This window comes from Stegostoma tigrinum, chromosome 20 (genome assembly GCF_030684315.1).
Source record: "Stegostoma tigrinum isolate sSteTig4 chromosome 20, sSteTig4.hap1, whole genome shotgun sequence".
Lineage (NCBI taxonomy): Eukaryota > Metazoa > Chordata > Chondrichthyes > Orectolobiformes > Stegostomatidae > Stegostoma > Stegostoma tigrinum.
The window spans coordinates 23,031,473-23,048,924 of record NC_081373.1 but is presented as its reverse complement, the minus strand read 5'-3'; the positions used below and the strand labels follow the sequence as shown (position 1 = coordinate 23,048,924).

At 41.8% G+C, this 17,452-nt stretch overlaps 1 protein-coding gene across 1 annotated transcript in view; it reads right to left on the bottom strand.

Moving 5' to 3' along the window:
• afap1l2 (actin filament associated protein 1-like 2) overlaps positions 1-17,452 on the bottom strand; it is a 219,742-nt gene that overhangs the window by 84,293 nt on the left and 117,997 nt on the right. The window contains exon 4 of the mRNA XM_048551350.2: positions 3,678-3,772. Within this exon, the coding sequence (XP_048407307.1) occupies positions 3,678-3,772 (95 nt within the window). The remainder of the gene's footprint in view (positions 1-3,677; positions 3,773-17,452) is intronic.

Below are 17,452 nucleotides of genomic sequence, written 5' to 3'. Positions count from 1 at the left end.
ATTGAAAATAATTGGAGGAAGGACTATGGAAGAATTTGAATTAAAGTGTGTGAAATCAAGTACAGAATGTGAACTGATGACAGGAGTAAAGCAATATTCAGAAATATAAAAAAAGATAGAAAGGGAAAAAAATGGAAAGAAAAGACTTGACATTTTTTGAAATCTCCTAAAGCAATTCACTACTTAAAAGATTGAGACTCCACACATTTAATTGTTCATGCTCTAGTTCAGAGAGTTGCCACAACATCATGAGCTGAAGGGCCAGTACTATGCTGTACTGTTCCATGTTTTTTTAAAATGTGAGATACTGCTTTATAATGGAGGGACACAAAATGGACAGCCGCTTCTGGAGATACGACAATCATGGAGTATCTCTTCCTTATACACTGCTGGCCAATTTTTCATATTAACAATGATGAACGTTGTTCAGAAACCATTCTATTCTCAGCAAAGTCTGGTCTATTGTATTTTTGAGTGATGCACTATCTAATGGTTTTTTCTAGAATGTGTGTGCCAGCAGCATTGAGAAGTCTCATTATAACATTTCTATATAAGCTCCCAGATGGACTTAGGAGCTGCTCCTGAATTGGTGCACTGGTGCACACAGCAGAACATTGTTCTGATCAGCAAATAAGATCCTGCAGGGACATCATTAATGGGCTAGTCCACTCCATACAGATCAATTGCTTCTTTACCCCCTTAAGGTATAGTTAATTTCGAGGACACTTCCTTTGCTTTTATTTTCTACTTTCTGCAACCCAGAATGATAACTTGCTGGACTGTTTTTGCCTGCTGATTAAGCAGTTGCATTCCCTCTTGAATGGCCTAGTACCTCTGCGTTAGGGCTGGAGGACAACAGCAAGCAGCAAAGAAAGTGGGAGAGAACAGGAATGGTTTTAGGAAGAGCAAGGGAGAAGGAATTGTATAGGAAGTTGTATCCATTGGCAGTCTCATAATGCAATAACAACTAAATATAAACACAAATAGCTGCACAGTCCAGTGATCTGATGACCATTTTAATTCATGATTTTATCAGGAGAATGAACACCTACCTTTACAATGATGCTTGATGGTGTACATTTGATCTCACATCCCTTAAAGGTAAAGTATGCACATTCTAGTTGTTGAATTACCAGTTGGATACACCTTAAATAATTAAAGATGGCCTGGACCTGATCTCACTGATTTTACTCAACTAAGTTGAGAATGATTCAGTCTCACTGATGCCCTTGCTTAACAGACTTTCCTCTGCATTCTTCCAGTTCCTCAACTGTAGCTGCAGAGTGAGGAACTATGCACCAAGGCTTGCCACCTGGTTTCTTCCTGGTGTGAGTTCCATTGCCTAATCCTGTCCTGCAGATTCTTTTTCTCCCACCCAATTAACTAACTTCTTATCGATATGAATGGAGTTCTTGTACTTTGGTGGGATTCATTTCCTTTAGGATACAGTTCAAAGAACAGTTTTTTTGTGATAAAGTTCAGTTGAGGGGTGTTAAACAAAAGCACTGCACATTTAAGCATTGAGCAACTTTTAAAGCAGTTTTCCAGCACTGATTACATGAAAGGACGATCACACAGTTGTACGCTTAGCTTTGACCAACGAATAACAAGGGAGTATTATCATGACAAACATTTTTTTGGAAGTCGGTTGACATTCCTTTTTCAATTCATTCAGCTACTGTTAGCCTTTGAACTGTTGAAGCTAACAGAGTCATTGGACTGGAAAGAGTTACAGAGCTGAACAATTAGGGAATATATTTCAGTAGTGAAAATACAGTCATTAATCCAGGCACAGCATTAAATTCAGACATTGATTCAGTTTCAGTGTGTTATTCAACTTCAAAGCTCTTCCAAACCAAGACCATATAGGAATCTGAGTGTAAATAAATTACTTCAAACAACTGGATGTTCAATTCTGGTCAATACATGTTACGATTATGAAAACCAATCCCGAAAATGTAAGAGTCTGTCATACATTGCAGATTTGAAACAATGTGATGGATAATCACTGCACACAATTCAGTACTTTGGTTTTTTTTTCCCCACAGAACATGTCATCAAAGTAAGTGAATGACATTTTCATGAACCGTCATCTAAACTGAACCAGGTGAATTGTCACATCTATTGCCGCACTATGTCAGGGATTAGTATTTACCAGAACACCTCAACTTATCTTGAGTAAATTAAGAATTTAACTTGAAGAGAAAGTCAGTGGGAGCTGCAGCTCAAGGAGGTGTTCCTGTTCTGGCTATCAAAATACTGTTTAAGGAAACATGTCAATTTTTGCATGCTGCAACATATTTAAGTCGTTCCATCCATTTCATTTAAAGACTAAATAAATTATCTATGTTCCTAAGTATCATTTGTGTGAAACAAGTACAAAGCAATAGTCACTTCTAACAACAGGGAACACATTCAACTCTCCTTCATGTGCAGTGGCATTAACATCAACAAATCCCCCATTATTAATATCCTAGGAGCTCCCACTGAGTAGCAACTGAACGCGACCAGCTATATAGATACTGTGGCTATAACAGCAAGTCAGAGATTTGGGGTCCTGTGGAAGATAAGGCACAAGTCAGAAGTATAGAATATTTTCCACTTGCCTGGATGGGTACATGCTCAAGAAACTCCACAACATCTGGGATAGAAGAGTCAGCTTAAGTAGTATTCACATTCATTCCCTTTATCACCAATGCAGAGTGCCAACTGTGTGTAGAATCTATACAGGCACTGCTGCAACTTACTATGGCCCCCTTTGGCAGCACTCTCCAAACCCACAACCACTGAGATCTCCAAGGACAAGGCCAGCAGATACATGGGATCACCACCACCTGCAAATCCCCTCCAAGTCACTCACCATTCTAACCTGGAATGCTATCCCCTTCACTGTTTTTGGGTCAGAATTCTGGAACTCTCTTCCTAACAGAACTGTGGGTGTACCTACCCTCACAAACATCTTTTCTAGGGCGATTAGGAATGGCCAATAAAACCTGGCCTGGCCATTGTGCCTATGTCCCACAAACAAATATAAGGAAAAAGAAGTTGCAATGGGATTCTTGCTGTCACAGAAAAGAAGTAGCTGAGAGTTTATCTTACTTTCTGCTTTATCAGTAGATTCTGCTAAATGAAAGCAGCAGCATTAGGGTGTCTGTCAAATCAGTCTCAGTCATCGACTGTCTTTAGCCTGTTCTAAAAATGGTTACGCAAATATCATTGAAATAATTATTGCCTGATGTAACCCTTGATATCACATTCAAACCCTTTATTCTTCCAACAGCATGAATGGCAGCTCATCAACAGCTGGGGAAGGGTAATGGTTGGAGCAGCTGTAAGAGCAAGCTGCTGCGGAAAATGAGTTTGTGGCTTTGGAAAACAAAACAAAATGAGCTGTAGTAACATGAGGTAAGCACACATTAGCTGTAGCATCGGATAAATGCTGAAGCCTTCATTCTTAAACATGTCATCCTGTTATTTTGGTGACACCATAGTTGACCATGTTGTAAGGAAGTGTTGCAAAACACCTTTCCTTCCCTTCAAACACTCCACAGAAGTTGCATTTTGAGCGGGTATAGGTAACAGCTTCGGCAATACCAGACTGTTTACTTAACAGCATGCTGCTTCAGCTAGTTTCAGAATGACAAGGAAAATTGCAAGAACATCAACTTTAAACTTACCACTTTTGTGGGTGGGAGCTCAGGCAAGCTCTTCTGAGGTGCAGGAGTGATCTTCCTGAAATCGATTCCATTGGGAGTATCACCGTGATCCAGGCCTAAGAAAACAAGTAAAGTTTGTAAAATTTATTGCATGAATTCTCAGGATTTCTTGAGAAGTAATGCACAAGGAAAATCCTTTTTGTTTGAAATAGATAGCAGTGGTAGCAAACTATAGCATAAATCCATGTGAGTCCTTCAAATGCAATCAGGTAGTTAACAATTTCTAAGTCGTGACACATTGAGGTGAACTTTTACAGAAAACAGAAAAAAAAGCAATTAGGAAATGCAAAGATAGGTGAGGGCATTTTTAAAAAGGTGACAAAATCCAGATATGGAATGAAACAAGTCAGAAAAGTGAAAGGATGAAAACACTACTTCAAAGATTGAGGTGGTTGAAAAACTATTACATTCACTAAGCAGTCTAGAAAGGCTGAATCCAATCGAGTTGGACACAGTGTGCAAAGTAATCATGCTGTGGCCTGGAAGAGAGCCAAACAAGTGACTAGAATACAGAAATATAATGGCAGGATAATAAAGAAAGGCTATGTCTTTAATATACTGTAAAGGTTTTGCAGCTTCCTGTTTGTAATTCCGATTTCCTAATCTTGATGTTAATTCCCCTCCCATGATGGCAGAATAGGAAATTGAGGCCAGGACTAAACTCACCCCAGAAAAGGCAGCTGCACTTGCGGTGTATCAATCTATTACTGTCTTTACAGCAGCAGGTATGGACGGTGAGCAGTCTATTGTGAGATCCCAATTTAAGCTTCACTGTTGCCTGTTGCACCTAGACAGCTCAGGAGAGCCAGCAGAGAAAGGAAGCTGGGTGTTGGGAGCTTTTGATAGCTATCATTCTGGGCTAGGAGAAGCAGGAATGAGTTCCTTCACTCCCCAACCTCACTCTCAGCTAATGACCCAACAGGCCTCCCTTCTGTTGATCACGGCTTCTCTCACTGATTTCCCCTGCAACACTCTCTAATTCCTCTGACCTACTTGGGCTCTAGCCCACAGATCTGTAACGCACCCAACAGCGTGGTTAACCCACCTGCTATCTCCTGGCATCTCAGTGGATTTCTGTCACCAGCTTTACCACCCAGCAGGCTGCCAGCTGCTAAATGCCAAATGGAAACAATTATAGTGCAGCCCTGCAAGAAATGTGCCAGGATCATTACATCCTGGGATCAGCCCTTGGCAGGTAAGCAGGGTCATGTGTAGCAACTCATTAACGGCTCCAAAACCGAGCCCCCAGGTATTCCACATCCACGTGCGAGTGTTGGAATATTGTATCATTCAGCAGCTAAGAGGTGGTTAGGCCCATCACGCAGTCCTTTCAAGGCTTCACATTCCAAGATGGGACGAAAAACTGGTGGCGTTTGACTTTGCAGTAGGAGAGGTATCATTTTAAAACTTGGAACGTTCTCTAACATTAATGGTGCTATGTCAATACGAGTTATTGTTGTCAAGGAACCAAACATTCCACGCAAAGCCACAGGGAGTACTCTTACACCACCTCATGGAAATTAAAAGCAAATTGTTAAAACTTAGCCTCTGAGGAAGGGATGAATCAGAGTGGACAGGCTTACCTTGACTGATTTACTGATATCTGTAAGTTTCATCCACATTTTTCAGCCTGGTCTGCAGCATAGTGGAAACAAGACTGATGTGGGTCACCACTGCTCCCTGTGCATTTCCGTCTGTGTACAATTTACTTGGTGTATCTCATGGTCTGCTTGGACAAAGAGGGCAGCCTTCCTGCACAGCATTATATCTCTGGTAGTAGCACCCCTATATATTGGCAAATTGTTACCCCATGACTGCCTTTGCTCCATTCTAAAAATGATTTATAACCTTGTCAAAGTTTTAAGCACCAAAATACAGTGTTTAATCCCCAACCCACAAGCTTCCAATGCCAAGAACAAACCTAAATCAGATCCTAGATAATTAAGCAGGACGAGGGCTGCACAACTGTGACCCAGCCAAAGACTGCTCTACTCGGTTATCATTCAAATCACAAAACACTCACAGAAGGGAGCTCAGCAGTGTGAGTGATCTCAGGTTGCATTCCATGGTCCTCAACTCAGGCGTCACATGCTGTTCCTTCAGCAACTTCAACTCTTTGCTAAACCTAAGTGATTATATCAATCAAATTCTTCAACCTTCTAAGTGCAACCACCTCCCATCTGATCTGATTTGGCACCACATCCTCAGTCACTGTACCAGAAATTCACCAAAGATTCTCATACAGCTTTTTGCCTAGAAGGGGAAGGGCATCAGACACATGGGAACACCACCACATTCAAGTTCCCGTCCAAGACACTGACCATCGCAATTGAGAATATATCACTGTTCCTTCGCTGTCGCTGGGTCAAAGTCCTGGAATTCCCTCCCTATGGGTATTGTGGGTCTACCTACCCTACATGGACTGCAGAGATTCAAGAAGACAGCTCACCACCACCTTCTCAAGGGCAACTAGGGATGGTCAATAAATGCTGGTCCAGCCTGTGATCCCAAGTCCTGTGAGTGATTAAAAATTAACTGATGGGATGTGTTTTATATAAGTAAAATATTTATATAATTAGAATAATGCGTATTGGCAACAGAGACAAAGGCGACATGAGGAAACATTTGTCTACGGAGGAGATGGTTACAATCTACACTGCTTGAAAGGGTGCTGGAGGCAGATTTAATTGTGGCTTTTCAGAAGCAGATTGGACAGTAAGCACCTGGAGGGAAGACAATTAGCAGGTCTATACATAAAGGGTGTGGGCTTAGGATGTTTAGGTCTTCAAGGAGCTAGCTTTGAACTGATTGGCCGAATGGCTTCTACACTGTGACCATTCAAACTCACGTTGTTTATGTTATTACCCAAGGTGAACTTTTGTAGCAAGGTACCAATTTGAAACACCTAACATCATAATTAGTGTTTTTACACATTTGCACATTAACAATCAGTTTACTTTGTCCTCAACCTACTGCTTCAGTTCCAGTAAAACAGCAAAAGATTACAGACACTGGAAACCCGAAACAAAAACAGCTAGTGCCGACCAAAAGAACACAAGTTTCCATCCAGAATATAAACGTGTCAGTTCTCCCCGCTGATAATAGACTGAACTGCTTTGGTCCCAGTGATAATGAATAATTTAGAAACCATGTACTTCCAACATTGACTCATACGTTTTACAAAACGGGATTACTGGCTTTCCTCAAATTGTTTCAAATCCCCGGAGTGTGGTTACAGTTTCAATTCCATCGTCTACAGGAATATCTGCTAACGTGTTCTGGCAATGTGAATCGGGTATAACACGACTGACAAATAGGGGAATGCTATCTCTAAAACGCGAACTCGTATTGGCTGTAATGCGATTCTATCGAGTATGCGCGACATCACATGATCGTTTTGTGGGCTTCGTGCTGAGCATGCGCAATGTTAGCACTGAAAGAGTCTCCGCCCTGGCATCACGTGATCATCACACTTGCTGTGAAAGGTATAGTACTTTTTTTTGCAAATTCTGCCATGTTACCCACAAAATGCTAGGACAATGTGACAAGAATGTTAGCCAGAAGCGTACAGGTGATAAAAGCCAACCCCCAAGAAAGAGTCAGAAGACAGTAAACTACAGCCATATTTTTCGGCCTAATCCTGCAACCACTAGTGCACATGATGATCATCATCCTCCTCAGCCCCTGCAGTAACAACGCAGCAACCTCAAAACCTCCTTCCCCGTCAAGACACCTTGACACTTTTTCAAGGTAAAAATTTACATTTACTTTTATTTCATTATTAAATACAAATTAAACATTTATTCAAACTGTGCTAAAATTTGTGTTAGGCTTTTGAGTGATTTTTGAGCAATTTTGAGTGGTATTTTTTGATGGTCTGCCCCAAACTCCCACTTTTCCTATAGGCCCCATGATTTCTTTAGCAGGATTTTCTATGATGTGATTTGCACAGGAGCACAACTATCGCCTTATAACAGAATCCCCTGCACACTGTTTGGCTGCTGCCAAGTGTCCTAAAGTTGAAACCAAAACAGAAATTGCTGGAAAAGCTCAGCAGATCTGGCAGCATCTGTGAAGAGAAATCAGACTTAGCGCTTCAGCTCTAATGACCCTTGCTAAACCTCGCAAAGTTGAAACCCATTTTCAGGAACTGAAAGCTGAAACTTTCGCAAAGTATCAGCCTGAGCTGCATCAATCAAAATGGACTAGGTTCCCTTTGGAAGTCACTGAATTCAACTACTTCAACTACATACTGAGATGAGATTAAGAAAAGAAAGAACTAACATTTATATCTCGTTTCAGAAAACCTCAAAAGGCTTCACAGCCAATTCAGTCCTTCCGAGGTGGACTCACTTCCAGTGTGGATGAGAGGAGGGTGCAGAGGAAATTCAATCAGTTGAGGGTGCAGAGGAGATTCAATCAGTTGATTCCGGAGTTGAGATTGTTGGATATGAGGACAGACTGAGTCGACTGGGATTGTATTCATTGGAATTCAGAAGAATGCGGGGAGATTTTATAGAAACGTATAAGATTATGAAGGGAATCGATAAGGTGGAGGCAGGGAGGTTGTTTCCACTAGCAGGTGAAACTAGGACTAGAGGGCATAGCCTCAAAATAAACGGAAGCAGATGTAGGACTGAGGTCAGGAGGAACTTCTTCACCCAAAGAGTTGTGAATCTGTGGAATTCCCTGCCTGGTGAAGCGGTTGAAGCTACCTCGCTGAATGTGTTTAAGGAAAGGCTAGATAAATTTTTGAACAGTAATGTGGTGAGTGGGCAGGTAAGTGGAGCTGAGTCTCAAAAAGATCAGTCATGATCTTATTGAGTGGTGGGGCAGGCTCGAGGGGCCAGATGGCCTACTCCTGCTCCTAGTTCTTATGTTCCTATGTTCACTATGTGCAATGTGATCCAACAAATTGCAGGGAGTCAATTGCCAAATAATCATTGTTTCAGCTATGTCAGAATAACTGTGTCTGATCCAAAAGCAGAGACCTTCAACAATGCAGCACTCCTTCAATACTATACAGGAGAGCCTGTCTGGTCATGCTCTGATTGAGAGGCAAGATTTGCCATCACTGACCCAAAGCTGACAAATGATGTAATGTTCAATCGAAGAATTTTGTGTCTAAATAAACTGCACACTATTTCAAATCCAGTACTGATTGTTATGAGCTGATATAGTGCTAACCAAAGTAAGGGATGCTGCTGATCCTGCAAAACAAAGTACTCTGTTGCTGTGAGCTCTTATACCCCATTCCCAGGTCAGATACGGCTTAATCAGCTGTGAACCTCCTTTTACTCAATCCCAACAATTTAACTTTGTTCTCAGTTAAAAGGAACACCCATTATCTGCTGCGTTGGCATACCATTTCCGCTTTTTACACCAGTCGCCCTTGTGCTCTTTCTGAAAGCAATTGCTAATTGAGTGCCCATTCTGTGTTGTGCCCCAACACCCACTAGGAACTAATTTGACAAAACCCAAACTCATCACACATAGGACTTTTGTGACCAGCAGAAAATATAGAGCCTCATTCAGTCTATTCAGAGCAGTGTTGAAGCCAAGTCTCAAAGGTGGCAGGAATAAAGTGTTAACCCATAATGTCACCATTCAACTAATGAACTGTTAAAAAATTTGTTTTCCTTATGCTGAGGGCAGTCATTTACTGTTTAAAGAATGTTAACATTTGCCACCAGCTGGTGATGTCAGACTGCTTGTTATTATGTGTAGAGAAGTTACAACTGTCAATGTTTGAATGATTTTTTGCAATTAGCAGATGTCAAAAAGCAGAATTTTTGTTTTGAAACCAGTAATTAAACAGGAAGAAATTCTGAAGCAAGGTCCTCAAACATAGAGTTAGACTAAATTTTCCCAATTCTATAGCAGGGCCCCAATTGATGGGCACTTCACGAACCATGTGCGGTCCCAACACAATGACACAGCCAGCACAGCATGACGGCATCCCCTTCCCATTGCTGAGGCCTACATGCCTGGCCCCAGCATCTCCTAGCTAAACCTACCTTACTTCAACAATGCTTTGTCCTTCAGCCATTCTCTCCCTGGTGATGCAGCCTCACTGCTTGTGAGGTGTTGGTGGAGGCATTTGAATTTCCAATTCTTGTAATTCCTGCCACAGCAAAATAACCTCACACTTTTGACCCCATGTCATTACTTTAAGGTGCCCAGATAAACTTAGCCTGTTAACGCTGTTTGCTGCTCAGCAAATGTTACCTGTCCTGCAGCAGATTGTAGTATTATTAGATAGTTATAGCAAATAAGAAACCATTTGGCCTGCCATGTCAGTGCTGGGTCTACAAACTCAACTGGTCCCACAACCCTGCTTTATCCTTCTTGCCCTGCAAATTTTGTCTGTTCAGATAGTTATCAATACACTTTTAAAACCATGACTGAATCTGCCGCCATGCCTGTGGGCAGCCCATTCCGGATCCCAATCACTTGCTACATCAAAAAGCTCTTCTTTCACTCCAGCTTTTCCTGTTCAACACTTTCTCTACTCACTGCATATTCTCGGCACCTGCAGTATTTTGCTGTGGGAAAAGACTTTAGAGATTGTTCGATGTGACTTTATGAATGCAAGGAAGAGGCTCTGAGCTAGAGTTTCTGGTCCTGGAACTTAAACTCTTTTTTTCAGAAAAGTGAGACACTTTCTGGATTTTCTTTTGTATAAGAACAGTGTTTAATTAGCATTGAGCAACAGAGACCAAATGATTGCAGGGTTGATTCTTGGTCTGTGTTGAGTTAAGCACATGTATTAATTGCCTTTAAACTGTTGTGTATGACATAAAGCCAGGTTTCTGCTTCTAATTTTGTCTGATGAGGAATAAAGATAAGGATTTAACTGGCAGTGGTGCATTGGTTTGTTCAAACCACTTGTTAGCATTTATCACAGTACAAGAGTTTCTTCGATAAGGTACTACTAAGGGGCTACAAACGAAAACAAAGTTGCTGGAAAAGATTAGCAGGTCTGGCAGCATCTGTGAGGGAAAGAACTGAGCTAACGTTTTGGGTCTGGTGACGCTTCCTCAGAACCGGCTACTGCTTGGAAACGATATCTCAGTAAGAGTCACCACTTGCTGAAGACGACCTAAATGAACTAGCCGTACTACATTTATTCATTCATAGAATGTGTGTGGAGCTGGTTAGGTTAGCATTTGCTGCCCAGTGATAATTGCCCTTGAGAAAGAGGTGTGGAACTATATTCTTGAAGGCTAAAGTCCGTGTTAAGTAGGATCACCCAGAGTGCTGTTCGAGAGTTCCAGGATCTTGATCCAGGGACAATGAGGCGACAGCGATGCACTTCCAAATCAGGAGGCTCTGTGTCATGTGATATTGTTCCTACTTAACTGCTTGCTTTCTGCCATTCAGCAATAGAGCCATGAGTTTAATTGGGTCTGTCACTGGACCCTTGACAAATTGCTGCAGTGACTCTTACAGATAGGGTGCATGGCATTGAATGGGGAGGTGCTGGTATTGTGGTTTTGTAAATAGACTATAAATCTTGAAAACTCTAGGGACCCAGGTTAGAATCTCACCATAGAAGATGGTAAGATTTTAATTCAAGTATAAAACTATCAGGAATTAATTCTCAAGGTGACCATGTATATAGTGATTGTCATTAAAACAAAACATCATTTCGTTCACAAAAATCCTTTAGGGAAGGAAATCTGCCATCCTGACCTGATCTGCAATACACGTGGCTCCACACCTCCAGCAATGGGACTGCTTTCTAACTGACATCTGAAATAGCTGTGCAAGTCCCTCAACAATTCCTAAAACATTTCAGAAAAGCAATGAAATCAGACGAACCAACTGGCTTTAACCTTGGGAAGAAAAACACCAAAGGCCATCTCGGCCCGATCAAACCTGCAAAGCCTCCTTATTAACATCTGGGAGCTATTGCCAAAATTATGAGAACTATCTCACAGTCTAGTCAAGCAACAACCTGATATGACCGTATTCACAGAATCGCATGACAGAAGCCATTTCCCAGACAACACCTTTGCTATCTCTGGCCATGTTCTGCCTCACCAGCAGGACAGGGCAGGCAGAGGAGGCAGTATAGTGGTATACAACCGGGAGGAAGTTGCCTTCGGAATCCTCAACATTGACCCTGAAACCCATGAAATCTCATACTATTGGTCAAACATGGGCAAGGAAGCTCCCTGCTGATCACTATATACCGTCCTCCCTCACCTTATGAATCGATACTCCTCCATGTTGAATAGCACTTGCAGGAAGCACTGAGGATGATAAGGGTGACAGTGTACTCTGGGTGGGGCCTTCAATGTTGACCAAACATGGCTCAACAGTTCCGTTACTGATCAAGCTTATTGGGTCCTAAAAGACAGAGCTGCTAGACTGAGTCTGCGGCAGGGAATCAACAAGAGGGAAAAATATTCTTAATTTTATCGTCACCAATCTACACCTGTCTATGACAGTATCAGTAAGAGTGACCACTGCACAGTACTTGTGGAGACAATGTCCTGCCTTCACAATGAAGATACTGTCTATCATGTAGGGTGGCACTATCACTGTGGCTGAACGGGACAGACTTTGAACAGGTCTAGCAACTCAAGACTCGGCATCCATGAGGCGCTGTGGGCTATCAACAGCAGCAGAATTGTACTCCAGTGCAATCTGTAATCTTATGACCTGACATAGTCCCCCACAACTATTACCATCAAGCCAGGGGATCAGCCAGAATTCAGTGGAAAGTACAAGAGGACAAGCAGGAGCAACATCAGGCACACTGAAAAGTGAGGTGTCAACCTGGTGAAGCCTCAAAACAGTACTACTTGCGTGCCAAACAGCATAAGCTGCAAGTGATAGACAGTGCTAAGCGATCCCACAACCACTGGATCAGATTTAAGCTCTGAAATCCTGGCCCAATCAGTCATGAGTAGTGGTGGAGAATTAAACAACTCACTGCAGGTGCAAACTCCACAAATATCTCTGTCCTCAATGATGGGTGAGCCCAGCATGTCAATGCAAAAGACAAGGCTGAAGCATTCATAATAATCTTCAGGCGAAAGTGCCAAGCGGACGATCCATCTTGGCCTTCTCCAGAGGTCCCAGGCACCACAGGTACCAGTCTTCAGCCAATTCCATTCACTCCACATGACATCAAGAAACAGCTGAAGACACTGGATACTGCAAAGACTACAAGGCCTGACAACATTCTGGCAGTAGTACTGAACACTCACGCTCCAGAACTTGCCACGTGCCATGCTGTTCTAGTCCAGCTACACTGTGGAAAATTGATCAGATATGCCCTATACACAAAAAGTAAGACAAACCCAACCCAACCAATTTCTACCCCATCAGTCCTCTATCCATCAGTGCTAGCAAGCAGCATTGGATGGTAGTACTTGACAATCTGTGGCATAACGGAGCCCAAACAAAACAGGAATTAATGAGAATCGGGGAAAATTTTCCACGGACAGAGTCATACCAAGCACAAAGGAAGATGGCTGTGGTTAACTGAAGTCAGTCATCTTAAATCCAGGATAGCTCTGCAAGACTTCTTCAGAGTAGATATTTTCTCTAATCAGCCTGTTCAGAGACACTATTACGCACCTCTGGAGAAGGTGTGACTTGAACCCAGGTCTCCTGGTACACAGGTAGGGATAGATACTATGACTGCATCACAAGAGGCTTTTTTTGTGCAGGGTACTGTCCTAAGCCCAACCATCTTCAGTTACTTCATTAATGGCCTTCCCTCCATCATAAGGTCAGAGGTGGAAATGTTCACTGCTGATAGCAAAATGTTCAGCACCATTTGCAACTCCTCGGAGACTGAAGTAGTCCATGTCCAAATGCAAAACGACCTGGACAATGTCCAGCCTTGGACTGACAAGTGGTAAGTAACACACGTGCCATTGAAGTGCCAGGCAATGACTACCTCCAATAGGAGAACATCTAACCGATGTCCCTTGACATTTAATTGCACTACTATCACAGAAGCTCCCAATATCAATGTCCTTGCATAATCATTGACCAGAAACTGAATTTGGATAGCCATATATTAACTGCAAATACAAGAGCAGATTAGAGGCCTGCGATACTGCAGCAAGTAACTTGTCTCGTGACTGCCCAAAACCTGTCCACCATTAACAATTCACAAGTCAGGAGTACGGTAGAATACTGCGTACTTGCTTGGAAGAATGAAAGTCCCTCAACTCATAAGAAGCCTGAAACTATCCAGGACAAAGCAGTCCACTTTGTTGGTACTATATCCACAAACATCCACTCCCTCCACCAGACAGTAGCCGTAGTACATAACCAGCTACAAAATTCAAAGGAAGTATTCACCAAGGCTCTCTAAACAGCATCTTCCAAAGCCACAATCACTACCATCTATAAGGATAAGGCCAGTTGCTACGTGGGAACACCACCTGATTTCCTTCCAAGTCACTCAGCATCCTGACTTGTAAATATAGCAAAGCTCCTTCAGTGAGAGTGGCTGAAAGTCCTGGAACTCCCTCCCTAGCAGCATTTTGGGTGTTCCTACACCAAACAGACTGCAGTTTATCAAGAAGCTAGTTCACAAACACCATCACAAGGACAAATAAAGATTAGCAATCAGTCCTGGCCAGCCAGCAAAGCTAACATCCCTCTAAAATTATTTTCGGGTATTTTGAATCAACAGTCATTCAAAAGAATGAAGCATTATCCATTACCTTCCTGACTTGTGCCTTCTAGATGATGAGCGGACTTTGACTCTCCAAAGGTCAGCAAACTGTTCTTGTGACCACAGTATTTGTAGGTGTGGACTTGGTAGGCCGAAGGGCTTTTTTCTACACTGTAGGGATTCTATGATGATGCTGATAATTAGTTCAATTAAACTTCTGGTCATCAGTAACTCTCAGAATATTGATGATATAGCATTGAGCAGTAATAAAGCTACTGGTAATGGGAGATTGTTAGATTATCTCTCGTAGGAGATGGTCACTACTTGCCATATAAGGTTGCAAAATGCAGAAATGCACCTAACTAATACACAAAATGAGGAGCAATGAAAGAAGAATTGGTATAACTCAGAATTAGTGAATGAATATTTGTATAGTCAGAGAGATCAGGCCATTTTGTTTTTTTTGACACATGACAGTGCCAGGATAAACTCACTTAAATTCTGAAGTGGATTCTAATTTAAACATCATAGTTCACGACAAATTACGTCCTGCATTGACAGTGCAAACATCAGATACGGGCCTTTGTTCCGATCATCCAAGTCAGATGTTGGAGACTACTGTGTAAATAGTGGTCATAGTAAGCTGCCAAAATGAACAGGAATAAAAAAAAAATCAATTATGTTGCAATTGTTTGGGCCTCTACAGGAATATGGGTTCTTCTGGAATGATAAATGCTCAAAACAAATAACTAACCAGTCTTTAATTTCTCCATGGTGAGCCAAACTAATCCAGTTTACTTGCCTTAATATTTAATCAGAATAACGTAATGTGATCACACACAATATAATCGTTCTGGTTTTAGTGGAAGCAATGCACTGTTTACCAGGAGCACAAAGCATTGGTGATGGGTAATTTACCCTGCACTTATTTTCACTCAGTACCACTTGTACAGTAACACACACAGAAATAGGCATACTTCAAACAGAGGGACAATGCCACAAACTATGATATTCTTCACTGATATTCCGACCACCAGCTCAAATCTGAAGTCTCAGCTTCATATTTCCTGCACCTTAAATGAAACATTACAACTGTGCCAAAATGTTTCTGAGTCCCAGACCTGGAATGATAATTGATAAAGAAGCCAATTGTTTAGGTGCAGGAATAGCATACCCCACCCCTTGCTCACCAAGCCTTTTGTTAAGATAGTGACTGATCTGACTGTTGCCTCTATTTTCCTGCCTATTCCCAAAATGCTTTAGCTCCTTTGTCAATCAATACTATACTTAAGTCAGCCTCAAATGCTGCACAGGAAAACCTCTGATCTGTGGTAGTGGGATTTGAAAAGCAAACTAGAAAAGATTTTATGGTCCTGCGTGTTCAACACTTCTTTAACCTGTATCTACTGACTCCAAATTGTGTTGAGTAACACATATAGTGTTTTTGGCAAGATTTGTCTCATTATAATTAATTGAGTTGAAGTTTTACCCTGAAAGAGAAGACATCTCTTTGTCATGAGCTGCAGGGTTGATAGTTCTCTGCCTCATTTCTCTTCACTTGGAGGAATTATGAATAACTTGATTAGTGCTGTTTACCTTTGAAGAGTACAACTCCAACAACTGTATGAAATGAAACTGGATGGTTCTGCATCTGGAGCATTGTCATTGTCAGGAGTCACTTAAAGGTTGAGTCATCCTGGTATAAGTAATTTACACAATTAAACCAGAATGACAGAGTTGCAGAAGAGTGGTTGCTGGCATGGCTTTGATATGATACTGCGAAAGGAAGAGGCTGCAGCCGCATAATGTGAACATTTCTTAGTCAGCGCCAAAACATCTGTTTTTCGAATGAAGATGAAAGCCTTTGCAAAAGCTGGGCTTTGTCTGCCAATGAAAGCAGGATTATGTGTTGACCACACATATACTTCCTGGGGCCAAATCAAAAATGAAAGATCAGTAAATCCTAGCATGGGTTTGATGGACAGAATGAAAAGAGGCAGAAATGCAACGCCAAAGGATCTGAGGACTAACTTTCAAAACTGTACTCCCGATAAGGGCCTGGATTTTCACAGAGCTGGAGCAACTTTGGAGCTACTTAAAAAATGGTGGGTGAGAGCTGGTTCTGAAATTCCTGTTGCAATTTTTCCCAAGTCCCCCAATTTTCACTGGTGTGGGATCAGGGTAATGCATACTCTGCATCCCTGACCTGGCCAATTCCATCACAGTGTAGACTAGGCATTTCCTAGTCCCCAATAAATTTCAGTGAACTTGGGCCAATTTCTGGATGAGATGATTCACAGCTTTCCAGTGGAGTTGCGAAGAATAGCCTGGATATGGGAACCTTTTGTAAGTTAAGATCAATAGGTCTTACTGGTGACCCCATTTCTCCTCCATTCTAGCTTAGTTCAGATTCATGACCTCGACTAACTCCTATGGCACCTTCCAGCCGCATGCCAATAAATGTTTCCCACTTACCCTCCAATTTAATATATGCCAACTCAAGCTCATACAGACTACATGCAGAAACAATGGTAACAATGGCATGCATGAAACTGCAAAAAAAGATACTCATCCACAAACCTTCTTTCAAAACAATCTGCAGTTCCTACATCCCCATAACATTTTGGTTTTAGACAGCTGATTTAAGTATCAGTAGCAGAGGATTCAAGTCAGCCACTTCACACCACTTGCACATTTGAGCTTCAAGGTATCAGCAAAAATTATCAACTTAATTGATCAAGGAAAGAAGAAATTTTACAACTATTATGTCAAATCAGGGAATGCCAACACTTCTCTCCCAGAAGGAAAATCACATCTCAAACCCTTTATTCCTGGATGGATGTGTCAAACTGGGATGCTTCCTAACTCTCACTACACTCCAAGATGAAAATTCAGCCCCAAGAAAATAGCATGATTGAACTACAACACTGGCCAAGTTCTCTATACCTTTGCCTGTGTTTACACTGCTGTGGTCATTGGAGTTCATTTTGGATCCTGTTAATGATTAGAAAAGGACACAGCTAAAATGCGATGGAGCATCATAATTGACAACAATCTGACCTTGCTATCCACGGACTGTACATGGCCC